The sequence below is a fragment of the Mercenaria mercenaria genome, chromosome 2 (assembly GCF_021730395.1).
Source record: "Mercenaria mercenaria strain notata chromosome 2, MADL_Memer_1, whole genome shotgun sequence".
Classification (NCBI taxonomy): Eukaryota; Metazoa; Mollusca; class Bivalvia; order Venerida; family Veneridae; genus Mercenaria; species Mercenaria mercenaria.
Window position 1 is genome coordinate 1652407 of NC_069362.1, and position 27990 is coordinate 1680396.

General features: G+C 37.8%; 1 protein-coding gene across 1 annotated transcript; it reads left to right on the forward strand.

The window, feature by feature from the left end:
• Positions 1-895: 895 nt before the first annotated feature.
• Positions 896-27966, forward strand: LOC123563081 (uncharacterized). The gene is made up of 5 exons (XM_053528281.1): positions 896-1021; positions 16033-16136; positions 18421-18498; positions 21160-21301; positions 27244-27966. The coding sequence occupies exons 1-5, from the start codon at positions 962-964 to the stop codon at positions 27382-27384; spliced, it is 525 nt and encodes a 174-aa protein (XP_053384256.1). The 5' UTR covers positions 896-961; the 3' UTR covers positions 27385-27966.
• The last annotated feature ends 24 nt before the right edge of the window (positions 27967-27990 follow it).

Sequence of the window (27990 nt, forward strand, 5' to 3'; positions counted from 1 at the left end):
AGTCATATTTGTAATACTCTATCCTTACAATAATGGGTACAAATGAAAAAAAATATTGTTTCATATTTACTTTTGTGAACTTTTTTCAATGAAAACTACCCATAGTGAAGAATATTTTTTTTTAATTTTGAAAAAACTCTTTCATAGAATTTTTTCTTTTTTTTCTTGTGTATAGATAATTGTATTGTGAGCATAAAAATGTATGGGTCACCAGGCTAAATTTTATGTTAAGACCGCTAGAATACAACACCTGTTCGGACGGAAATGGCGCAAACCTGACCAAATTGATTACATGTATGTCTGCTAAAAGTTAAAAAAAAGTTTTAAAAATTCTTAATTCTTTTTATAATTGAATACTAAATAATCTGAAAGGTGATATTGTCTTATCAGTACTAAGTCAATTACCTTACATTATATGAACAACACTGTCTTTGAACTAAAATGCGATGTGAAAACACAACCACAAAAATAGCAAGATACCTGTCAGGCACGATACTTGTCAATACAAGATAAACCAGTATCAACATTTGATTACTGATATAACTTATCAAAAATGTTATTTCATTCAAAATTCCTCATATTTAAGATTGTCTGTAACATGTTTCAACAAATATTGACTTCAGTTCAGTTTTCCATAGAAAGTGTCGGCTGCGCGGAAAGATGCGCATAAAAAACTATATGAATTCCCTTTAAGTCTGTAATAAATTGGACACCAAAAAGTTGTTGCCAAATTTTGTTTCATGGTTCGAGCGCAGGGATGTGTTTTTCTGAAAATTATGAGCAACAAATCCTATGAACATACTTTTTATCTGCGGAGTCCTTTAATGTCCCAATGTTTCGTAAAGTTTTCAAATGTATGTACATCTTTTATTTTACGCAGAATGAATGTATTGCTGTACGTAGATCTAAGCTGACAGGCCAATGTGAGAGCCTACCAAAGTCCTGGGGAAAAGACGAAATAATGGAAAGTGGATATGACTTTGCGAAGAAGATCTTCGTGCAGGAAAACTTTCAGCCACCGGTAATATTACCTATGAACAGTTATACTGAGTGTAGAATGTAGTTCAAAACATCGTTAGTGTGGTTGTAAATGTAAGATTTAATTAATGAAAACAAGATTTAATGACTGGGAAGTAATCCTTATATGTACAGGTAAAAGGAGGATTTAATTATTCATTTCAATGAGTGTCCGATGGAACAAGTTAGGCATGTTTTAAGGTTATGCCTTTTTGACTATGTAAAATTCCTGTGTAAAACTGAGATCGTCGAAACAACACGAGAAATGCACGGGGATAAAAAGAAACTAATAATAGTAGTACAGAACTGGTGGGAGCTAAATCCACATCAGGAGCCGAAATCCACAATGGGGGTTAAAATGTAGAACGTTAGCTAATTGTTGTAATGGGAGATTACTACATAGAATATTTTCATACTTTGATCAAGGGGTTGTTTCCCTTTGCTTATAGATATATTAACCTGGGTGGTGAGGGTTTACTCAAGTTCAATTTCACCTTTGATGGGACTCGAACTCAGGTGATACTTGAGCACTGAACGGTATCTAAAGCGGGCACTGAGTGTCTTGTAATGGGAGATCACTGCATAAGATATTTACATAAATTTATCAATGGGTTATATCCCTTTTGCTTGGGGATATTTCCTGAGGTAGTACAATCTATGGAGGGGAGGGGGAATTCCAGAAAGTCTGCGAGTGTGCCAGAAACAGTCGCAGACCAGTGCACGAAAGTCTGCGAGTAAAGCACCAATAATCCTGGAAGTCTGTGAGTGTGCCAGAAACAGTCGCAGACCAGTGCGATGGACTCCTGAGGATCTCTAAATGCCAAAACTAGTCTTAACTCGGTTGTCACCAAGATTCCTGAAAGTCTGCGAGTATACCAGAAACAGTCGCAGACCAATGCAATGGACTTCAGAGGGTCCCAAAATGCCAAAACTAGTCTTAACTCAGTTGGTACCAAGATTCCTGGAAGTCTGCGAGAATGCCAGAAACAGTCGCAGACCAGTGCAATGTATTTGGGAGGGCCACTAGATGTCAAAACTGGTCTTAACTCGATTGGCACCAAAATTCCTGAAAGTCTGCGAGTGTGTCAGAAACAGTCGAACCTACTGCTATGGAATCCGGAGGGCCCCTAAATGCCAAAACTGGTCTTAACTCGGTTGGTACCAAGATCCCTTAAAGTCTGCGAGTGTACCAGAAACAGTCGCAGACCAGTGCAATGGACTGCGAAGGTTCCATAAATGCCAATACTAGTCTGTTTCAAAGGTTTTAGTGTTTAAACTTAATTTTGAGAACAAAAAATCACGAACAACTCTGATCGATAAATATTTTATTTCCAACAATTATTTTCACCTTCTTTTCTTTCGGTTGTAATCATCTCAATGTGCATTGTATTTAATTTAACTTTATATGTCAGCCAATATTATTGAAAGTGCACTTTTTGTGTAAAAGGTTACAGTTACAACATGATATCCTGTACATAGTTGATCGCTCCATGATTCACTTCTCTAAATCTGCTTTTCTCCTGTCTCAGAATCTTCCTCCCAATCTAAGTCGTTTTCTTCATTCAGCTGAGGTATATTGAAAGTGCGAAGAATTTTATCAAACAGAAATCTCCTCTTAAGGATTGCATACTTTAGTTCCTCATCACTCTCATAACCTTCTGTTTCAATAAGCTGATTTATGGTGCCCTTTATAGCTTTATAAAGGGCATCTTTTTGCATGGCGTTGACAAAGTAGCTTCTTGCCAAATGCATTCATTAAGGCTTTTCTGTATGTACTTTTCATGTCCTGGAAAACTGTTTTTTTTGCATCATTTTCGCTGATTTCTAAATCTTCTTTTAAAAGTTCAGCGACTTTAGCATCATACTGCCACTGGCATTTTGAAAACGCCTCTTCCACAACTTCCTCCCAGGGATCAATTTCCACAGACTCCTCCTCTGTTTTCATAGAGGTATCATCACCCTGATCATAATAGTTTCCAACTGGCCCAAAAAAGTCTTCTTTGTCAGAAATACCTGACATGGATCCATCATCAGAGTTCGAGTCAGAGTGCGCAGCTTTTCTGTGACGAAACATTTTATCCTTTCATGCAAAGTTTTTCAAACAAATATCGCAATCAAACATCTCCGAGTTAAGACTAGTTTTGGCATTTTTGGACCCTCTGGAGTCCATTGCACTGGTCCTCGACTGTTTCTGGTATACTCGCAGACTTTCAGGAATCTTGGTGACAACCGAGTTAAGACTAGTTTTGGCATTTAGAGACCCTCCGGAGTCCATCGCACTGGTCTGCGACTGTTTCCGGCACACTCACAGACTTCCAGGAATATTGGTGCTACACTCGCAGACTTTCATGCACTGGTCTGCGACTGTTTCTGGTACACTCGCAGACATTCAGGGATCCCCACTCCCCTCCATAGCTTGTACTACCCCAGGAAATATCCCCAAGCAAAAGGGATACAACCTATTGATAAATTTATGTAAATATCCTATGCAGTGATCTCCCATTACAAGACACTCAGTGCCCGCTTTAGACACCGTTCAGTGCTCAAGTATCACCTGAGTTCGAGTCCCATCAAAGGTGAAATTCAACTTAAGTAAACCCTTCCCACCCAGGTTAATATATCTATTAGCAAAGGGAAACAACCCCTTGATCAAAGTATGAAAATATTCTATGTAGTAATCTCCCATTACAACAATTAGCTAACGTTCTACATTTTAACCCCCATAGTGGATTTCGGCTCCTGATGTGGATTTAGCTCCCGCCACTTCTGTACTACTAATAATGTTGAAAAGATAAGTAAATTATTAAGTATTAATAAAACTCAAAAGCGTTTCACAACACTGTTGTAAAAGAAAATGCATGGACGTCTTCGGGACAAGCATTTGGTACCGTACGTTGCTCATATTTATATAAAATACATATTCATCAGTCAAGGATATGTCAGTGTAAATGAGCTTAGCATTAGTTTTCTAAGAAAACATCGTTAAACTGCCTACACAAATCACACGTGCACCGATTTTGTTTTTATGAAAGTATGTCCGCCATGTTTTCTTCAGTCAATGAAATATATTTCCTAACTGTATAATTACGATTCACTTTTTTAAAAATATAATTTCCCGATCTTTCTGACCAATTAATGATCTCTCAAAATTACAAAACATACGCTGACTAAACAAGAGATGAAGATTGGAACGTTTTCAAAAATATTTTGATACTCGTAACTTTAAACAACCTAGCTGTATGCAAAGAAATAACGAAGAATTTTTTAAATATAGCTTTTAGTTTGAATTTTGGACCTATCTTTTTCCGGCTCAACAACATACATCAATTGGGTAAGTTCACACCAAAGCTCTAGGGTAGAGTAGAGACCGACTCTATACTCGATAACCCGCTTGAACGGTATAAGCTAGTAAAGTAAACTCTAGGAGAGAAAATACTAAGGTCCCGACTGGGGCTCGAACCCTGGACCTCGAGATCTGTAGGCGGACACTCAACCACGTCGCTAAAGGGTTAACCCAACAGCAAGGCTGTTGGAAGTGGTCTATAAACCTACTATCACTACACTTCTCCCCCTTTACTTTTCGGAGCTTACCAGCTCTCTAGAATGACACTCCATGCACACCGCATGAGTCCGTCACACTACTGACACCATTAAAGTAAACCCTGGGAGAGAAAAAACCAAGGTTCCTACTCGGGCTCGAACCCCGGACCTCGGGATCTGTAGGCGGACACTCAACCACGTTGCTAAAGGGTTAACAAAAGACTGTTGGAAGTGGCCTATAAACCTACTATCACTACACTAGTACACCAATCGTACCTTCCCTGTCGAAGAGCTGAACTCTACAAACTCCACGGCGAGGTAGGGTTTACTGGTTCCCTGTTTTTCAATACAGCGCTCAATGTGCAAGTAAAAAGAAGTTTTACATATTTCCAGGGCCCAGGTTTTGATTTACTGGTAGAAGTCAATATCAATTACACAACAGCCTACCCTTTCCAAGAGCTCTGACGTGAACATCCCCTTTATTGTTTTACAAACCCGACTAAATAAGTGTCAAAGGTTACTAGAACATTAATACAATGAATAAACAATCGATTACTATGTTTCTGTAAGTCCCATAAGAAGAAACGACTCGTGTTTATACATGTATATATTCCGTATCGAGAACATTAACAATCACAGTTCGATCTTTTCCATCAAAATGAAAACAGTTAATATTATCCATTTGTTTACATTTAAAACATGTGAATTCACAGTACTGGAACATAAATTTCGAGCATTCCCACCCTCGTGGTGTGCAAACTTTTTTAATTTAAAGTATGATATATTGGACAAACTTTTTGTAATTTCCGACCGTTAAAATCATTAAGAGTGTCATTTATGTTAACGAAATTTAAGTTTAATACTTGCAACAACAGAATTGATATGCAAGTCAACGTGAGAATTTCACAACGGTATACTTCTAAATATGCCTCCGTGACCGGATGGTTAAGACGCTGACTTCGGATTCCTTGCCCTTATTTGAGGTGTAAAATTCTCATGTAAGGAAGCCATCTAGCTGACTTGTCGAAGGTTAATGTCTCTACCTAAGTGATCGCTTGAGACTAAATGCCTGGAGGGGCACCTGTAGCCTGAGACTGAATGCCTGGAGGGGCACCTGTAGCCTGAGACTGAATGCCTGGAGGAGCACCTGGAGCCTTTCCCAAACAACGAAACCTTGGAAACGTTATTTTGTCGTTACGGTGTTACTCTTAGCCCAACAAAATAAAAAGATAAACATTGTTCCCGTTTTTTCTTTGTTTGTTACTTTTTATATAAATGAATATGCAAAAAGGTTTTTATTTTGTTCAGTTTAACGTCATAATATTGTAACGTTTTCGCCCGAGCCTGGTACTGAATTATCGTCTCAAACAGACTAAATATAATAACAAAGTATCAATATAAATTTTCCAGCTATCTAGCTTATTTAGGGTATAAAAATGTGTATATCTATAATTTTTCTCAAGCTACCTTGCTTAATGATTCTTCACAAATGATTGTAAAAATGATTGGAAAATGTTGGAACAAATTAAAAATACAATTATGTTGTTAATCTGAGCTTGTAACTGATTTCAATGTTTCAACTGGTTTCAAACAAACTTTCTTGTCCCTTATTAATCACTAAAATATTTATGTTCGGAACTTTGTTAATAAGGTTTCAACTTGGTCTGAGACTATATAGCTTCTGTCTATCCAGTATGCAGTATATGCTACGACATAGGTCTCAACCCTGCCTCAGACCTTCACTTCTGTACTCTATGTACCTTTAAGTCTCAAACTTGTCTCTAACTCGAATATACGCATGTATGGAACCTACGACCCGGACCCAATTTGTCTTAACCCGCAACTCAGAGCATACGCTGCTACTCTGGGGTATTAAAGGAACCTGCAACTCAGGGCATACGCCGCTACTCTGAGGTATCCTTATAAGCTACTAGTAGTTGGTCCAAAGTCCTAGAAATTTCCAAATATCGTAAATAATTTATTTAATTATTATTTTTCTCTTCGATCTGCTCTCTTCAAAAGCCAACGACGTTCTGCCAAAGCGCATCTGCTGGCTTCTATTTATGTGCCAGATCTCATGCGGATCCCACGGACTTTTCCGTTGGTCCTAATGTCGTACATATTTTAAACACTCGTTTTCCTATACTAGACTCTTTTAGACCTAAAAATGCAATTGATTTCTTAACTAGAAATAGTTTATGAAGTTTACAGAACAAAATTATAACTTACTTTTACTTTCCTTTTAATAATCGCCGTTTCAGAATTTCTGCAGACAACTACAGTATTTAACCCAAAGATGATTATCTAGCGCAAGTATACCTTATTACCGGAAAGTGCGTTTTCACTACATTACCCACGCCTATATTTAAAGCGTCTCGCTTACATATTTGATGAAGCAACAAAAATAAATCTTAACAGATTTCGGAATCATTTATTCGTAAACTACAAAACCTTGTAGAAGGTTAAATAAAACAAAACATGTCTTTGTTACGTATACCTTTACCATAAGGTTACTTCTAAATTTTCAAATGAAATGTTACTTCTGTATCTGTATATAACTACTACTACTGTCAAATCATTTTCAAACTCTTTAATAATCGATGATTAACCTTAGTTTACCCTCTCTCATCTCAAACTTTACATCTTTCGGTCTGATCTTTGCATCTCCCTCAACGAAATCACTCATTCTAAACTCCTGACTTGCCCCAACTTCCCTGACAGCAATGACACAGAACCAAGCATACTTCGTCATCAGTTTTACTTCCATGTTCCTTTTGAGCTTGTCACTACTGGACTTACCAATGCTAAAATCAAGCTCAACACATGTTTCTCTGGCACTTTGTTACTTTTGCTCGACCTTCTGCTTTGTTGATCTCTTCTTCTGAACTAGAGTCTGAACTTATAGCTTAGAGGCTGTTTCACAGACCTTGCTTTTGGCTTTACTTGGAGCCTTACCTCTGATTTGCTTAGCAATCTAGCCTGAGAAGTGGACAGACTGTACTCTTACTTTGTTCAGTGTCTTAATTGGTGTCTTCACTTTTGATTCCGTTTTCTTAGCCTTGTCTGAATCTTTGTCTGAGGGTTTTGGTGCCTCTTTCATTTTCTTTGGGGTCACAGGATTAACAACCTGTTCTGGATTGGTGCGTTTTCTGTAAAGTCTACCAATCTCAATATCACCTTTCTGCTGGCTGGTACTGTTATCTTCATCCAGCAAGTCAATTTCTTCTTGCTCTTTCCACTGACCATTACTTTCTGAACTACTGTCACTATCTTTCTTTGTACTTTTATTTCCATCTTTTGTCTGATTATGTTTCATTTTCATGTGTCTGATCAGGTAATCCTTCTTCTTGAAAGTAAGGTTACATATGCGACAGGTTTCTCGCTTAAGTGCGCACTTTACTATGTGCTCATCAAATCTTATATCCTCTTTTACTTCATCTTTACAGACAGGACATATCGTCTTACATTCTTTTCTGTCACTTTCATACATCTTTGACCTGAAAATAGAGGAAATATAATCTTTAAACCAAACTGGTTTCTTTCTTACTCTACCTCTAGTACTTAAGTCTGATTCAACCTCATTTTCAACTTCTTCGTTGAATGTCTCAGCTGTCTCATCTGGAACATATGGTTCTGCTGACATATCATCTTTACCTGTATCAAACATATTTTCACCTGTTAGTATTTGATCTCGAGCCTTCCTCATTCTGTCTGCATGAATAACCTGTAATGAACCAGATTTACCACAGTGTACTTTAAACAATACATCTGTCAGCTTTCTTCAACCTGAAATGGACCTCTCCAATATGAAGTGAACTTTGAAGAAGTGCAAAGATTTTACTGGAAAATAGACATATACCTTGTCACCGGCTGAAAATGATTCAAAAGAAAGTTTAGAATCATGATATTTTTCTGGTCTGTTATAGATCTAACCAGTGTACTCACGTACAAACCTATGGACATTTTCAAATGTTTCTTGTCCATACCCACTGATTTACTGGTATTCTTTTTTATTGATGATGGCATTTCATAAATAAGATCAGTGGGTTGTTGTTTCTCGCCCAAGCATCATTTTATTTGGACTCACACCTGTAGTTTCATGCTCACAAGCTCGATATGCCATCATTACATATGGAAGTTGATCATCCCAGTTTTTTGTGATTTTCCTCTACATAAGCACTGAGCATGGCACACAGTGTTCTGTTGAACTTTCGACCATTCCATCTGACTCTGGATGATATGGAGTGGTCTTGTTTTTCTCAATCTGAGAAGCTACACATTTCCATGAAAAGTTTACTAACAAATTGTCTTCCTGGTCAAAAGAATTTTTCGGGTATTCCGAACGTGATATGAATTGTTGAACCATAATTTTTGCTACAGTTACAGCCTCCATGTTTGGCATTGGGTAATCTCAGTCCACTTTGTAAAGTAATCTGAAACACCAGTATGTATTTATTTCCGTTCTCTGTGACTGGTAATTCCCCTAGAATATCCACGGCTATCCTTTCCATAGGATATCCGCTTCTTGAAATCTGCATGGGAGCCTTCTTGATTCTCATCGGCCCTTTCCGTTTCAAACAGACTTCACAACCATTGACATAAGCTTTGACGTCATTCTGTAGTCCCGGCCAGTAGTATTTTTGTCTAATCTTGTTTAAGGTCTTTTTGATTCCAAGATGTCCAGATGCCTTAATATCATGTGAGTATCGGAGTACAGTTCGTCTTTGGGACAAGGGAACTATTGCTTGCCAATATATTATACCTGTTCCAATCTCATCCCATCTTCTTACAAGCAACTGGTTTTGGATTCCAAGTCTTTCCCATTGACTACAAAGGGACCTCAGGAAATAACTATGTTCCAATGTTTGGTCCTTTTCTGGTTTGATACCTTGTTCCAACCACTCCTTTAGTTTGCTGATGTCGTCGTCCTTTTCTTGAGCTGTTTGCAGATCAACAATTTCTTGACTGTCTGTTGTTTGAAACAGCTGCCACAGTATATTTTCTTTCTTTTTCTACGACTTGACAGTTTTTTGCCACATTGTTTACATGACCTTCTACTAATGCATCAGCATTTCTATGTTGTCGACCAGGTCTATGTTCAATCTGCATCTCATAGGAGGATAATACTTCTAGCCATCTTGCAACTTGGCCTTCTGGGTTTTTAAAATTCATAAGCCACCTCAGGGATCCGTGGTCAGTACGAAGTAGAAATTTTCTACCATACAGATAGTGTCGAAAATACTTAACGAAGTTAACTAATGCAAGCAGTTCCTTTCTGGTTACGCAGTAACGACGTTCAGACTTGCTTAAGGTTCTGCTTGCATAAGCAATGACATGTTCTGACCCATCTATCTTCTGAGAAAGGATTCCAGCTATGGCAAAGTCACTTGCATCGACATCTAGTATGAAACTTTGGTTGAAATCAGGATGAGCAAGAATCGGGGCTTCAACAGTTTCTGTTTAAGTTTCTTCGAAAGCTTTATCACATTCAAGCGCCATTCAAATTTGCTTCCCTTCTCGGTTAGTTTATGTAATGGCTTGGCTATTTCAGCAAAACGGAATATGAAGCGACGGTAGTAGCTACATAATCCTAAAAATGACCTCAGGTCTCGAACACAACCAGGTATTGGCCAGTTTCGAACTGTTTCTGTTTTCTTGGGGTCCGTATGAACACCTTCGGCCGATACTATATGCCCAAGAAATTCAACTCTTTTTGAGAACAGTACACATTTTCTAGGCTTTAGTTTGAGCCCAGCATCAAGCAATCTATCAAATACTTTACTTAAATTTTGGATCATTTCTTCAAACGTTTTCCCAACTACAATTACATCATCAAGGTATATCAAACAAATCTGCCACTGAAGACCAGCTAAAACTGTTTCCATCAGCCTCTCAAACGTTGCTGAGGCATTGCATAACCCAAATGTCATGACCTTGAACTCAAACAAACCCAATCGACTCGTAAATGCTGTTTTCGGAATATCATTTTTATCTACTTCAACCTGCCAATAACCAGAGTTAAGATCTAGACATGAAAACCACTGATTTCCGGCAAGCTGATTTAGTGAATCATCAATCCTGGGCAAGGGGTATGCGTCTTTAACCGAGAGATCATTCAAACGTCTGTAATCGATACAAAATCTCCTAGTTCCATCCTTCTTTTTCACCATTACTATCCCACTTGCCCATGGGCTTGTCGAAGGTTGTATCACATCTCTTTCAAGCATGTCTTTGATTTGTGCATCAACTTCGGTATTCATGTGTACTGGAACCCTTCTGAATGGCTGTTTTACCGGTTGAGCATTACCTGTAAAAATTTTGTGCTTAATGATACCAGTACGCCCAATGTCATGATCATTCTTTGAAAATACACAAGAATATTTGTTAAGTAAACTTGCTACTTCTTTCCTTTGAGTATGATCTAAATTAGGAACTGTTCTGCTGTAGAGGTCTTGCAAATGTTCAGGAACTGTATGTTTAACAGAAGAGTTCACTTTATTAAGTTTTAATTCAGTTACTTCTGAAACAGGACTGGCTGAGGCAATGTGTGTCCCTTCGTTGAATGTTTGTGTTTCGTCTGATAAGTTCATAAGACGAAGTGGAATTTCTCTACTACCAGACACTAAGGTTTTAGCTAGAATTGTGTTACTGGTTTGAGACAACTTCTCCGTTGGTTCAATTAAACAAGTCATTTCCTCCTTAAAATTTTCTGCTGATACCCTGCCTTTTAAAACTATTTCTGATCTGGCAGGTATGACCGTCTTTTCTGAGATGACTACTCTGTAACAGCCGGAATGCCCTGAATAGTTCAATTTAAACGGGGTATTACTTAAGATAAGTTTATTATTAACCAAGTCAAGACTACCTCTTTCTCGCCTTAAGAAATCTAATCCCAAAATAACATCAGCATCAATGTTTGCAATCAGAACGTCAATTTAAATTTCGTATTTTGTATCTCCATACATATATCAACCCTTCCTGATATTTCAATCGGTTCACCCGAAGCTGTAACAATTTCTTTATCAAACTGATTTAGAACCTTAGACTCATTATTTATCTTGTCCCATATCTTTGTTGAGACAATACTTAAAGTTGCCCCAGTATCACACCAAACAATCGACAACGAAACCATTTATACATCCAGAAATGTAAAGTCCTGAGCCATTTAAGTTCGAGACGTTAGCAGACTCATCCTTCTTCGGTTTTGTACCAGTTTCTGTTTGCTTACTTTCCTCATTTTTAGCTGGCCCCTTGTTTGATTCAGGTTTCGGTGTCGGCCTAGGTCTTGGCCTTCTTTCTTATTGGACAAGAAAATGACAAGTGTGTCTTTGATCCACAAGTATAACATTCCTTATGTTTGTTTGGCTTGTATCTTGCATTATTTTGGTCTCCCCATTTTCTAGGCTCATAATTTCTACTCCCAAATTCTGATTTGTTGGTATGAGACCTTTGCCAAGATGAAAACTGTTTCGTAAGATCATCTACTGCCTTCTGTAGTTGTTTCATACTGTCATTTTTACCCTCAGTTTCGTCACTTGTGGCAAATAAAAGTCCTTTCGCTTCAGCTGACTTTTTCTCTGCGCGATAATAAGCCTCTAGCTCAACAGCATGCCTGACCGTATCGTTCAGATTTATAGGTCTCGCTTGTTTGACCTTAATTCTAATGTCCGAACTCTGCAGAGAATCTATAAATTGCTCCTTTGCCAGGGTCTCCCTAACATCCGATGGTGCAGTTGGATACGCCAAGTTTGTGAGTCTTCGGATGTCTTGTGCCAGCTCAGACAAATTCTCAGATGCCTTTTGTCTCCTTTCCCGAAGCTGACATCGATACAACTCTGTTTGGTTTGGAGGTAAAAACCTATCCTGCAACGCCGTTACAAGTTCAACATAATTATTTGATTTTGTTGCCAAATTTCCAAATACACCCTGGGCTTGGCCTCTCAAGGATACTGCTAGGTATAAGCCCTTTTCATCATCAGACCACTTATTTATCTCTGCACATGCTTCAAAATGAGCCTTGTAGTCAAGCCATGAGCCTGTACCGTCATAAGTTGCCGGTTTCACCATAACACTTCGTTTGGAACGAATGTTGTCATCCTGGGGTTCAGGCTGGTTTATTCTAGTGCTGTTATTAGTGTCAGGCTTTGCAGCTCTAACCTTTCTTTTGTTCGAACGAGTTCTGCGAGTAACATGTCGATCCCAGGGCTCTTTTTGTGTTTCAGACGTCTCAGAACTGCTACTGTCAGATAAGCCCTCCTGCTTACCAACCTGGAACCTAGTTGATACTTTACGTTCATTCTTCAGCCTTCTTTGATCAAGAGGTGTGGCGAACTTTCGTTTCCGAACCTTCGGTGTGGATGTTACAGGTTCCACACCATCCTCGTGTCCGTTTCCATCTGCACTTTTGCGAAATGTTAGCAGGCCCAACTGTCTTTCTAACATAGTAATCTCATTCTGCATTCTGAGGGCATCGTTTTGCCGTTGTAGTTCTGTAAGCTGCTGATGCAAATGTTCGAGCTCGCCCTGGTATATCTCACTGATGTTTTCAGCCATATTTTCATATGTTAACGTGGATAAGTGATACTGGTATGGTTATCAAATATCCCACCGCTGCCACCAATTTGTAACGTTTTCGCCCGAGCCTGGTACTGAATTATCGTCTCAAACAGACTAAATATAATAACAAAGTATCAATATAAATTTTCCAGCTATCTAGCTTATTTAGGGTATAAAAATGTGTATATCTATAATTTTTCTCAAGCTACCTTGCTTAATGATTCTTCACAAATGATTGTAAAAATGATTGGAAAATGTTGGAACAAATTAAAAATACAATTATGTTGTTAATCTGAGCTTGTAACTGATTTCAATGTTTCAACTGGTTTCAAACAAACTTTCTTGTCCCTTATTAATCACTAAAATATTTATGTTCGGAACTTTGTTAATAAGGTTTCAACTTGGTCTGAGACTATATAGCTTCTGTCTATCCAGTATGCAGTATATGCTACGACATAGGTCTCAACCCTGCCTCAGACCTTCACTTCTGTACTCTATGTACCTTTAAGTCTCAAACTTGTCTCTAACTCGAATATACGCATGTATGGAACCTACGACCCGGACCCAATTTGTCTTAACCCGCAACTCAGAGCATACGCTGCTACTCTGGGGTATTAAAGAAACCTGCAACTCAGGGCATACGCCGCTATTCTGAGGTATCCTTATAAGCTACTAGTAGTTGGTCCAAAGTCCTAGAAATTTCCAAATATCGTAAATAATTTATTTAATTATTATTTTTCTCTTCGATCTGCTCTCTTCAAAAGCCAACGACGTTCTGCCAAAGCGCATCTGCTGGCTTCTATTTATGTGCCAGAACTCATGCGGATCCCACGGACTTTTCCGTTGGTCCTAATGTCGTACATATTTTAAACACTCGTTTTCCTATACTAGACTCTTTTAGACCTAAAAATGCAATTGATTTCTTAACTAGAAATAGTTTATGAAGTTTACAGAACAAAATTATAACTTACTTTTACTTTCCTTTTAAATAATCGCCGTTTCAGAATTTCTGCAGACAACTACAGTATTTAACCCAAAGATGATTATCTAGCGCAAGTATACCTTATTACCGGAAAGTGCGTTTTCACTACAATATGATATTACTATTATACATCAACTGTGAATGCCACATGCGTTATATGTTCACGAGGGGGTTAAAGCTTTAATCTTACATGTAAAACAAACATTTTCTCCTTTTTGTTTAATATTTTCAATGGTTTTAACTAAATTTTACCAATTCTGTAACTCCTTATCAATAAAATGTATATCCAATATGTGCATTGTTCCTGTGAAATTGCCAGATATATGTTTCAGTTTTAATATTTGAATGTTACATTGAAAAAAAAAAGAAAAAAAAGCATTATAAGATACTTGTGGAATCAAATGTAAAAAGCACGTATTCGTACTGCAAATCATCAATGCTGCATTATACTTACGATACGTTTGCTGTCTCACCGTCTAACATGTCCAAAACGATCATCTTTTACATTAATCTCGGTTCTATGGTTCTATAGTTTCTTTTAGATTAAAGCAAAAGTGCTCAATGTGACATTAAACTGAAACTTTGAAGTTTAGTAGGTTGTAGCATCCTCTAAGACAATGGTATTTTAACCGTGATATTCTTTCTGTAGTCAGCCATTACCTATTGTAAAAATGTTTTTAACCAAAGTGGAAAATATTAAGTACTTGAAAATGCAGCTTTCTAAATGGTCAGTCAGTATTCCCAATTTTATTTGTCAGTTATACGCCTGTAAATAAATAATAATGTTACAAAATTAATACTGCTATTTTTTGTTGCACTTTGCAGAATTATGGTAAAGTTATATGAACATTTATCTGAGCAGTAAATTCCAGGTAAATGCGCTTTACGTAAGCGCTTGGGCCCTTCTCGCACACCATACCTATACTTCGGACTTCTTTACTGTGTGAAGGCATGTGCATAAAAAAATGACAAATTTTGCCGACACCTGGTTAATTATAATGATTCTTTTTTTAGAAAAGTGATAAATGGAAACAGAAAATAGTGCTCAGCTAATTTACGCGGATAGTTCAGCTTTATTATTGCTTTTTTATTATGCATGTTATTTGTTTACTTACTATGTTTATTATGCATATGAGACGACGTACGTACTTGAAGAATACTAACATCACTGTCGCATCTTCATCATTTAGCAGCACATAACCTATCTTAGATTACTCGAAGGATGCTTATGTTACTGTCACCTGTTCATAATTTACTACCAGTGACCTATCTTTGGTTGAGACGAGGATGCTACATAATTTAGCAGTCCGTGTTATTGGGTGTATTGACAGGCTACAGAATTGACTACATGGTCCGTCAATAGCTGCCTTTTCAGACAGTATTAATGAACTCCCTCATTGATTTCACATATCAATTTCACACTTAAGATTCATGTTGAAATTTTCCCCGCAGCGAACAGTTAATTCGTGGCCATTGTATCCTAGGGCAAAAACGCCAATCTATATGAAATACAATTCTGAAATATACGTGTACTTCTACATAATCACAGTCTCTTCCAAAGAACATCTTACATCTATCACTATGCAACGTACAAATGCCAAAAATATATGATCACGATGGGAAAATATAAAATCATTAAAACGATGGTAGCAAAATCAAATGCAACCTGCATCTTCATCAAATTACATTTGTAAAGGATTTGCAGCGGCCATTTTCTTATTCTGTTACCAGTCACTAACATAATTTCCTTAGAATATATTTCTTGAAGAAGTTGTCCCGTATTCAAGTTTCCTTAAAGTTGGAACACTTGGCATTGCATCATGCTTTTGCATCATGCTTTTTTATGAAATTCAGTCGTTAAGGCTTATTTCGTATTTCTGCCATCTGCTCAAGGCTCATTTTCTTAGCCTTATACAATGATATCTTTTCATTATCAGCGTGAAGTTGAGGACGCCAAACCCATGTACTGGAAGATTCCTGGAGCATTGAAAACCGGTGCAAAATTGGACGTGTTCATGACGCTCCTGTCTGAATTTCAAGGGTAAGGCTTATATGTATATCCTTACTATACCTGGTATTTGGGAACGTAGTTCTATTAATTCCTTAAAGTACCGTTATATATACATGGGATCTTGGAACCGGTCGGTTTCCATTTGTTTGGGTCTTTTTGCCAATCCACTGGGTGTTCTAATACTATTTATTGGGTCTTCAAGACCCAATTATATATAGAGATACATATATGCATAAATATATATACAAGGCAGTCTGAAAGACAGCTAAATCCCCCGCCACTGTTACGGATAGTGAAAGGGTAAACCTTTGACCTTGAGCTGTGACCTTGAACTGACATGGTTGACCCATAAATTCAGCACATCGTCTTGATGAGGTGATCATTTGACCCAAGTTTCATGAAAATCCTTTAAAGGGTTAAAGAGATACAGAGCTCAATCCTTTGACCTTGAGTTATGACATTGACCTTGAATTGACATGACTGACTCATGAGTTCTTGATGAGGTGATCATTTGATCCAAGTTTGATGAAATTCCTTCAAGGGGTTTAGGAGATACAGATTGGACATAAAATGGAAGGCACAAACCTTTGACCCCAAGTTGTGACCTTGACATTGAGCCGGCATGGCTGACTCATAACTTCTGCACATTGTCTTGGATAGGTGATTATTTGACCCAGGTTTTATATGAATCCTTCAAGGGGATTAGGAGGTACAGAGCGGACACAAAATGGAAGGCTCAAACCTTTGTCCCGGAGTTGTGACCTTGATCTTGAGCCAACAAGGCCGACTCATGAGTTCTGCATATGACCTTGATGAGATGATCATTTGGTCCAAATTTGATGAAAATCCTTCAAGGGGTTTATGAGATATAGAGCGGACACAAGATGGAAGGCTCAAACCTTTGACATTGAGCTGTGACCTTGACCTTGCGCCAACATGGCTGACTTGTAGGTTCTGCACATTGTCTTGATGAAAAGGTTATTTTGTTCTAAGTTTCATGATTATCCTTCAAGGGGTTTAGAAGATACAGAGCGCACACGAAATGAACGGCTCAAACATTTAACATTGAGTTGTGACATTGACCTTCAGCTGACATGGCTGACTTATGGATTCTGCACATTGTCTTAATGAGATGATCAGTTGACCTAAGTTTCATGATTATCCTTCAAGGGGTCTAGGAGATACAGAGCGGACACGAAATGGAAGGCTCAAACCTTTGACCTTGAGTTGTGACCTTGACCTTGAACCGACGTGGCTGACTCATGGGTTCTACACTTTGTCTTGATAAGGTGATCATTTTACCCAATAAAATCTGTAAAAAGATCCTTTGGAAGCAAAGAATGCAACCAAGAAGAATAATAGCAGACTCGGTTTGATTGAGTCTGTTCATGAGAGGTAATGAAATGTGCAACACCTCTCACGCCCCCTAGCACCGGCTTAAGTGGAACTCTATTACACATACGTTGAGTGGACTCTATGATCCCAAAGGACCAGAAAATATAAAAACACTGAATCCAAGTTTCATGAAAATACTTCAAGGGGTTTAGGAAATACAGAGCGGACCCAAAATGTTACGGAAGGACGGACGGAGACCATTCCTATAACACCCCATCACTCGTGGCGGGGGATTAATAAACTTAGTGGAATATATATCACACCTGCACAAATTTTTAAACTTGCTATGTTGGATATACACCTAGACGCATGCCATTTCTGCGTATTTTAAACTATGAATCTAACTATCCCTCTCTAAACGAAAATCAAGTATATAATCCACGTACCACAATTTCTGATCAGATGGGCATATAAGTATGTGCAAATACTCGTTCTTATTGTTACATGTTGAGCGTCCTTCGAGCTATCATTTATTGATTTTTTTCGAATCACTGCACGTTTAAACATTTTGCACTACTTTGCAATGTTAGATAAAAAAAATATCAATTACACGGGTTGCCCTTTTTCAGTGCATGTTGCCGATTTAAGTTTTACTCCATGATATTAAAATAAATGCTGTTTAGCTATTATTTCCATCATGCACAAAAGTCTGAAAAAGAATAGCCGTTACTTCAAACCACAAGCGACAAATTCAAACCACAGCCTATTCTATATACCTATGATTAACCCGACCCTAACCTCTGGTCAGAGTATTGTACGCAAGGTTGTAGGGTTGAAGTTTGAATCTCTTGAAGTTTGAAATAAGGTTTCCCGTCTGGAAAGAACTATTTACTTTATTGACCCTCCGTTGTCCTAATAGTAGTGAAAAATGTTTACATTGCGTGTTTATCATGTTGTTTTTTTAAAAACTTTTTTGCAGTCCATCTCTTTGCCTGACTAGCTTGCAGGAAGAAGAAGAAGGCGCAATTTTAAATCGAGGTCACTACTTCAATTTAAAGTAAGTTAACAAGTTCAGGTTGTCAGCCAGTAATGGCAGTAACTGTTGGCAAATGATGTTCACTACTTTTACAATTTCAGTATTGTCCGATTTTATGAACTACGTTTACCCCTGATGCGAGAATACACAGCCACACAGAAATGAACGAGTGACATTTACGAGTGAATCTTAGCATTTGTTTCATACATAATTATCGAAAGCAGTGAGACATATCCTTGTTCAAATTGTATGCGGAAATATTTGAAATTCGGCATTATGTTATACATCTGATCTTGTGAAACATCGCATTGACTGAAGCGAAAACTGGTTATGTTCAATCCGTCTAAACCAGATTTATGTTCTTTTATCATGTTTTTTAAGACCACCCTATCTCGCCCTTTCCACATACTCCCCGTAGTTCTTTTCTTCCCATAAACATCCAAGAATAACTCTCTGTCAAGATAGCGGTCAGTTATAGTGTTGCTTTTGGCGTCTGAAGTTTTTTTTACCTATCTATTTGTTTAGAGTGTTTAGAAAAAGCTATGTTAACTGTAAATGTAATAGAGATTATCAGGAAAAACATACAATATGAAGCCGCTAGACTACTTACAAAGACTTGACAAAAAGAATCACAGGAAATCGGCTACATGTCATTTTCAGATTGCAGAAAATCAACAAAATAGCATTAGTTTGTAAATACATTGCTTCATTGTTTTTGTCTCAGATGTACAACAAATCAAGTGGTTTTCAAGTTATGGATCGGAAACGGTTTTCCAAGTTCTGGTCATTATGACCTTGACCTCTGAAAGAATGGTCCTATGATCAAAATGGAGTCATTTTCTCTTTGTGTTTAATCATCATACGAAGTTTCAGCATCCTAGGTCAATTAGTTCGTAAGCTATTGACGGTTTTCCATGTTCATGCCCCAGCGATCTTGACCTTTTATCCAAACAACAATAGAGGTCAACTCAGAAAGCCCTATCACTTTATGAAGACTTAATGCACTAGATCAAACGGTTCTCCAGCTATTGACCAAAAAAGCGGTTTTCCATGTTCTTGCGCATGTATCTTGTGGAGATTCAACATTCTCGGTCAAGTGGTTCTCAAGTTATGGATCGGAAACGGGTTTGCATGGTCTGACCCATGTTACCTTTGATTCGCCCGCCCGCTTAACTCAGTAAGTAAAGCGTTGGTCTACGAATCGCAGGATCGTGAGTTCGATCCTCGGGCGGGGCGTATGTTCTCCTTAACTATTTGATAAACGACATTGTGTCTGAAATCATTAGTCCTCCACCTCTGATTCATGTGGGGAAGTTGGCAGTTACTTGCGGAGAGCAGGTTTGTACTGATTAAGAATCTAGGAACACTGGTTAGGTTAACTGCCCGCCGTTACTTGACTGAAATACTGTCGAAAAATGTCTTAAAACCCAAAACTAACGAACAAATTGACCTTTGATTCAGTGATCCAAACATCATCTACTCTGCATCATCCGATAAAGTTTCAACAGTCTTGGTGAAGTGGTTATCAAGTTATTAACTTGAAATAGTTTTCCTTTAACAGACACATGTGACCTTGAACTTTGATTGAGTAACCCTTAAACAATAGGGTTATCCTATGAAGGATAGAGGTTCTAGGTCAAATGGTTCTCCAGTTATTGATCGGAAATGAAGTGTGACGGACGGACCGACGGACGGATATCTTCAGGCAACTCTGACTTAGATCTTTGATCAAGTGATCCCATAAAAATAAGTGTCATTTACTTTGTATTCCTTGTCACCACTTGAAGGTCAAATGGTTCTCCAGTTAATGTTTGGAAACGGTTTTCCATATTCTGCCCCCGTTGGCCATACCTTTTGATTAAGTGACCTCAAAATCATAAGAGGTCAATTTCTCTGCATGTCCAATCATCCTTTAAAATTTCAACAGTCTGAAACGGTTATCCATGTTCAAGCCCCTGTTATCTTGACCTTTGATTAATTGACCCCGGAAAATATTTAGCATTCACTCTGCATGCCCTATTACACTACGAAGTTTGAAGATTCTAGGTAAAATGATTCTCCAGTTATTTATCGTATATGAAGTGTGCCCAACGGAGTGACTGACGAATAGACAGGTTAAAAACATGTCTCCCCCCAGTGTGGTGGGGAGAAAGGGGACGGGGAAGAGGAATTTGTGAGTGTGGCTTGCATGCCACGTGCGATTCGACCTGACAAAATCAATGACATGCTCTTGAGAAGACGACCATACGTTACAAAGAGTGTAGATGAGATAATTACATTATAAGAACCTTCTGACTTAGGCAAATATAGTTCAAGCAGACTAATTATACCACTTGAATTTATATTCAGTCATACTATTTTTGCATACAAGAATAATATATTAATTTGCAAGTTTCGTATTCGTTGTTACATAAGCCGACTTTTATTATTTCGACCGTAAAACATGAATTTTTACCAGTATTAACAAGCCTTGTTCACACTGTAACTTTGGGTTTTGACGGTGAATGCCTTACTTAACACATTTTATCTTGAAAGGTGTTGTTTTATCCCTTTAAGTTAGATGATTGTCCGACTCTAAGCAATGATCACAATACGTGGAAAACATTTATATTTTAACATGACTATCTGTGCATTTTATGTTTGCAAAATAACCAAAAAGTGAAATGTACAATTTGCTTTCAGCTTCCTTGTTAAACGCATTCAGGTTTACGAAGGTGTCGACGGATCATCTAAGGGCGATAAATACATCGAAAATTGGTCTGTAAAAGCCGGTTCAAAGCTGGAGGTTAAGATGTCCTGGCTTGCTCAGAAAGACTCAGTTGCGGTAAGTTTTAAAGTGGAATAATTTGAAATCAGTTAATTTTTGGGGAAACACACACACACGCACGCACACGCGCACACATACACACACACGAACAAACTTCACGAATATCATTCTGATAATACATATCGATCAACAGAATGAGTGATAAATAAAAATAGCGGTTTTATAAAAATAGAGCGTTTTTGATTGGTTCCCTGTGTTTTTCCTGAGGATTTCGTTCATTGGTTTTGTGTTTAACGCCGTTTTCAACAGAGAAGGTAGCGGAAAAGGAAAATCTATGTTGTGGTCGATGTTAATTAAACACTATGTCCGATTGTCTAAAGTGATTTAAATATCTGCTAAAATGAACTACTAAGTATCTGTGTTTTTAATCTTAGTGGGGAAAATAATGCTTCAGCAGGCTAATCTAGTCTCCCTTATTGATGCCTATAGGTTGTAAGGTGTTGAGACGGCGGATCCAATGTGTTTGAAAGGCATTTCGTTGATGTTTTTTCTTTAATATCTCACTTATATATATATAAGTACTTATTTCTGCGGGCTTAATACTCTGCGATGTTTTTAAAAATGAGGTGGTATTAAATTCTGCGTACCTTATTTCTACGGTGTCTTCCTTCTCACGTTGATTGAATATATTTCTGCGGTTCTGTATTCACTGATTGTTTCATTAAATAATTTCAAATAGACAGGTACGTATTTTGTTGTGATTTTGACAGTAACTGTTATGTTGGCTTCCGGTTTGAAAATAAGAGTTGACGGATACTGACGTAACATCGTAATCATCATTCACATAATGTTAAATGCATGGAGAAACAGTCATTTTATGAATACGATCATGCCAAACAGACACGAAAAATGTCTGAATCTATATATTGCGAACATTCTCATCTGTGCATTGTAACGGTATGATATTTTTGTTAATCACGCATTTTTAAAGTCTCGTACAAATAACGGCAAACATGACCATCGCCGGACGGATCGGTTGACAATAGACACAATAGATAAAATGGATTTTGTTTGTCACATAATTAAAGAAAATTGAAACTGAAAGCTGACTGCTAAATGGTGAACGAAAATCAAAACAAATTCTATGTTTTTATTATGGTTTATTCAACAGCAAAACAATAATAAAAACGGTTCTATTACATTACCGTTACTACTCAATGTTCAACTTGCTTCGTCGGCGATAACGCTATCAGACACTGTCTTATATTTAATCGGATTATAATGGCGGCTTGTATCTTCGTATCACGGCATCTCAGGACAAAATTTTCTGCGGATTTTAAATCTGCGGTCTTACTATCTTCCGCAGAAAACGCAGAAATAAAGTTCCCGCGAAGCTCGAGCCTGATATGGATTTTCGAGACAGCGTATATCCCGTATCCTGTCACCAACAAGCTGTGTAACGATATTAACTTGCTGACTACCCTTTACTTACATGCTATAATCGACACATTTTGTAAATTAACAAAGCTACTTACAGTGCAGACTACAGGCCTCCTAGTGAAACATTTAAAACCTTTAAAAACCTTTAATTTCAGAGCAAACCTTTAAAACCTTTAAATCTTCTGAAAAAACCTTTAAAACGGCCAAATAGCCTGTAATTTTCACTCAAAACCTATATTTTTCACGGTGGGGAAACCAAGAATGCAACGTCATCAAAAAGCAGCGCAAATGAGCTGGCCACACACAAATTTACGTCGATTCAGGTAAGAAAAGTCTGTAACTTTTTTATTACTGCAGCTTTCGACTCGAGATAAAGAGCACCGTACCCGGCCTGGAGTATACTATTCTGCGGTAGTGTTCCATGCTGTACGTATAGCTTGGTTTTTGCTCGAAAACGCGAACAGTTGGCAAAGAGGGTATGAGCTGTACCACAATTTTGTCTAAAAAAGTGAGTTTTGATCGTATTTTCGTGAAATGAGGACAGATTTGACGCTCATTTAATATCAGTGACGAGCATAATAGTCAACCACTGTTTTATTTTGCTATTTACAAGGATATCTGACGATATTTTATTCAAAACAAACAACATTATTAAAATGAGAACATCCACACTGACGACTGTTGGAGAACATCCACAACGTACAACATGGAACACAACCGCAGAATAGTATACTCCAGGCCGGGTACGGTGCTCTTTATCTCGAGTCGAAAACTGCGGTGATAAAAAAGTCTTTTCTGACCTGAATCGACGTAAATTTGTGTGTGGTCAGCTCATTTGCGCTGGGTTTTGATGACGTTGCATTCTTGGTTTCCCCACCGTGTTTTTGTTCAGACTGCTTGCCGTGCCAGTTTAAAGCAAGTAATGGTTATACTACTGTATTTCTTCCCCCCTTTTAAGAGTTGTTATTAGGATACTGCTTGTGTATCTTTCATCTTGAGTTTTTCAGAATGCTGTTGTGTTCATATATTATGTGTTTTCAACGAGAATTCCGACAAAAATAGCCTTTATTTACTCTTTATTTTTTAATATTTTACACTAAAAGGCCTTTTTTTCCATAGATTGGAGCTTTTATAAAAACCTTTATTTTTGTTCAGGCCTGCAAGGAGGCCTGAGACTAGAATCCTGCAATAATTTGTTTGGTAACCATGTTTTGTTTATAGTTGATTTACACAAGCCATAAAATGCACTTGTACTTTGATTAAATCACAAAACAAAAAAACTCATTTACACAGGTTATGAACTGGTTTAGATCAGAAACAAAAAGCTTTCCGTATATACCCTCCTTTCGAAAGTCATCAGATTTCACAAAGGTCTTGAAACGTCGGCTTTCAGTGTTGTTATATTTTCTGGTCAGTGGGCAGTGTTGCATTTTCCATTATTATTATCATTATTATTATACCAGATTTATATAGCGCCCTTTTCATGATAAACACGTTCAAAGGCGCTTTACATATAGCAAACGCAGCCACACAGGGTACGAAATTCATCCTCTACTAGTACAGACACAGAGCGATCTGACCAGAGGGACAGAGTGAGATAAAGCCTCCAGAACAGATAGAGATCAATCATTTTAGACAGGCCTGTCCGGCTAACTTAGCCTAGCTCTTTGCGAATAGACAGTCTGGTTCTTCGACGTGCCAGGTGTATAGCACGCGTAACCAGTACAGGCCTTTTAGTTAGGTGGGATACACTCGAGAGCATCACGGAAATTTCCAGTGTCTGGACCGGGATTACAACCCCGGACCTCTGGATTGACAGTCAAGCGTGTTACCACTAGACAACCGGTCTAACTGCTCATGAACAGACTCAATGAAACCAAATCTGCAATTTTCACTGTTTGCCTTGTTCTCGGTGCTTCAGAGGGATCTACTTTCCAGATTTTATTTCATCCCGTTTCCTGTAAAATTATTTATCTTGCACGTAGATTGAATGATCCTACAACAAACTGCTGAGCAACAAATATGTTAATTCCTTTGATTTACAATGATTAAACTTAAAAAAATATGTCGCCCATATCGAGTTATTCTGCTTTTACTGCTAACTCTTGTCAAACTTCACGAGCCTAAACTAAGAATGAAAACGGCAAGAAAACACTGAATTTACTCTCGGAAACGATACTATCGCTGGAGTTAATTAATAATCTGACTTGATTCAATTACACCAGCGATGCGGCAGCCATTTTGGTTTAATCAAAATTCATATCTAAAAATGTTCTTGCAGGATATGGAATATGTCCTGTCTCCACGTGACGTCTATTGACCAATAGAAATCCAAGAGACCTGTAGGAGGCAAGATAGATGCCACTTTCATTTTGTAACAAGATACTTGTAATTACTTAACGTAAATCATGTACTATTACCATCATGGAAACACAACAAAGTACATTTATTCAATGTTAGATTCGAAAATGAACAGAACTGAAATGAATATAGAAAAGGATGCTTTGTATGAACATTGAACAGCAAATATAACATGTTAAATATGCTGCTACAAAATTGTCAATTTATTGACACAGGCCTCAGAATCAAGAAAAAGGGGTACGTTCAATAATTCATTGTTTTAATACAATACTATTGTATTAGAAGTGTATAACTTGCACATTTTTATGTATGTGTTATACTTATTTGTTTTGTTATTTATTGTCGTGGTTTACGTCACACCGACAAACTTTAGAGGTCATATGGCAATCTTCCAGCTATTTCTGGTGGTGGAAGACCTTAGATGCGCTTTTGAGCATTATTATTTATCTCGCCTCCTACAACTTTCTTGCATTTCTATTGGTCAATAGACGTCACGTGGAGACAGGATATATTCCATATCCTGTTAGTATATTTCAGATATGAATTTTGGTTAAAACAAAATGGCTGCCACACTACTGGCGTAATTGAATCAAATCAGATTATTTATTAGCTCCAGCGATAGCATCGTTTCCGAGAGTTAATATAGTGTTTTCTTGCCGTTTGCATTCTACCAATTTTAGGCTCGTGAAGTTTGACAAAAGTTAATCGTAAAAGCGGATTAACTCTGTATGGCATACAAGGACGTTGAAATCTTGTTTTAAGTTAAATCATCGTAAAATAAAAGAATTGACATATTTGTTACTCAGCAGTTTGTTTATAGGATCATTTAATCTACGTGCAAGATGAATGATTTAACAGGAAACGGGATGAAAGCCAAAGTATCAAAACATTTGTGACATCTTGAAATCTGGTGGCTTTCGAAGGGATGGAACAAGAAGTTTTTTTAGTGTTTCCGATCTAAACCAGTTCATAACCTGTGTAAATGAGCTTTTGTGTTTTGTGATTTAACCAAAACACAGGTCATTGTGCATTTTATGGCTGGTGTAAATCAACTATAAACAAAACATGATGACCAAACAAATGATTGTAGGATTCCAGTCTACACTATAAGTAGCTTTGTTAATTTACAAAATGTGTTGATTATAGCATGTAAGTAAAGTGTAGTCGGCGAGATAAAATCGTTACACTGCTTGTTGGTGACAGGATACGGGATAAACGCTGTCTCGAAAATCCATATCAGCTCGTAACTAATGGTACACGAGCAGGCACCAGTCTAGATCCATCGACCTTCTGCAAGGCACCTGGATAGTTTTCACATCAAGCGTAGCTTCGAGCCCACATCGGTGAGGAGCAAGTTATTCGAAATCAGCAACCTTTACCACTTGGCCACGTCAAGTCAGCAACCTTGACCACTTGGCCACGTCAAGTCAGCAACCTTGACCACTTGGCCACGTCAGCCTTGACCACTTGGCCACGTCAAGTCAGCAACCTTGACCACTTGGCCGCGTCAAGTCAGCAACCTTGACCACTTGGCCACGTCAAGTCAGCAACCTTGGCCACGTCAAGTCAGCAACCTTGAGCATTTGGCCACGTCAAGTCAGCAACCTTAACCACTTGGCCATGTCAAGTCAGTAGCCTTGACCACTTGGCCATGTCAGGTCAGCAACCTTGACCACTTGGCCATGTCAAGTCAGCGACCTTCAGCAACCTTGACCACTTGGCCACGTCAAGTCAGCGACCTTCAGCAACCTTGACCACTTGGCCTCGTCAAGTCAGCGACCTTCAGCAACCTTGACCACGTCAAGTCAGCAACCTTGATCACTTGGCCACGTCAAGTCAGATGTTTTATGAAAGCTTTTATGAGTATGGTATTTATAGCATAGGCTTTAGTTATCTGTAAATTTTAAACCTGGTCCAGCTCTTACGCAAAATTCCAGAAGAGAGACATTTTCAACATTGAAAAAGCATTTGAATAAATAAATACGAGCTAGGATTTGACTTTTACGTTTTCTGTGCAATTACTTCAAACTGGAAGTCAGAAACTTTCTTCGTTCCAGAAACTTTGATACAAATACCCAAGCGCAGCACTCAGACACAAATTGTATTATGCATGACTGCAATGTCAATAATTATTAACGTTTTACATCGAAAATGCCAATATATACTTGAAATGTATGTATTTAATCTGTGTGTTTCAGGTATATGCTAACGACGTAGAGTTGCTTACGTATCGGCTCAATGTTAGTCTTGACGCAATGAAGCAGATCTGTATATATGAAGTAAATAGACCGGACACACGTTTAACAGCCACTGTCGACCGCATCCAGTTCACTGCATAGTACACAATGCCCGCATATAATCGGACAATGTTTACAACAAAGTACAGATTGGATGTCGATATATTAAATTTCTGCCGTGTATTAGTTTGATATTCTGTCGCCTTTATCTATTTACTTCACCCGAGTTCAATGTGCTTAGGGTTAGCTATTTTGATCACTCCCAATCCGTCTTCTGTCCGTCCGTCATTTTCTGTAAATCCTTTCTCCTATTTTACATTATGGACTTTAATAAATCATTATTATTATAATTATACCAGATTTAAATTACACTTAAAAGATGTAAGTTTCTTAAAGAATTCTTTATTATAGTTGTTCAATAAGATCGAAGCCATGCAAAACCCTTCGTTTATAGCACAGCTTACAGTAAAAAGAATAACTCGTGTTTGAAAATGCGGGCCCGATTTTAAGAGGACTCTCCATAAATAATGATTCTTGCGTGTATATAGCAGAAACTTTATATTCTTGTCAGAAACAGATGGCCAATTTTAAAATGATTTCAAACAATGACTTTTTTGGTAACACTTTACCACATTATTCAAATTATCTGCTTGTTAATTATTAAAGTATCTTTTTCCCCCGAAAAGTATCTTGTTATACCTGCTTGAG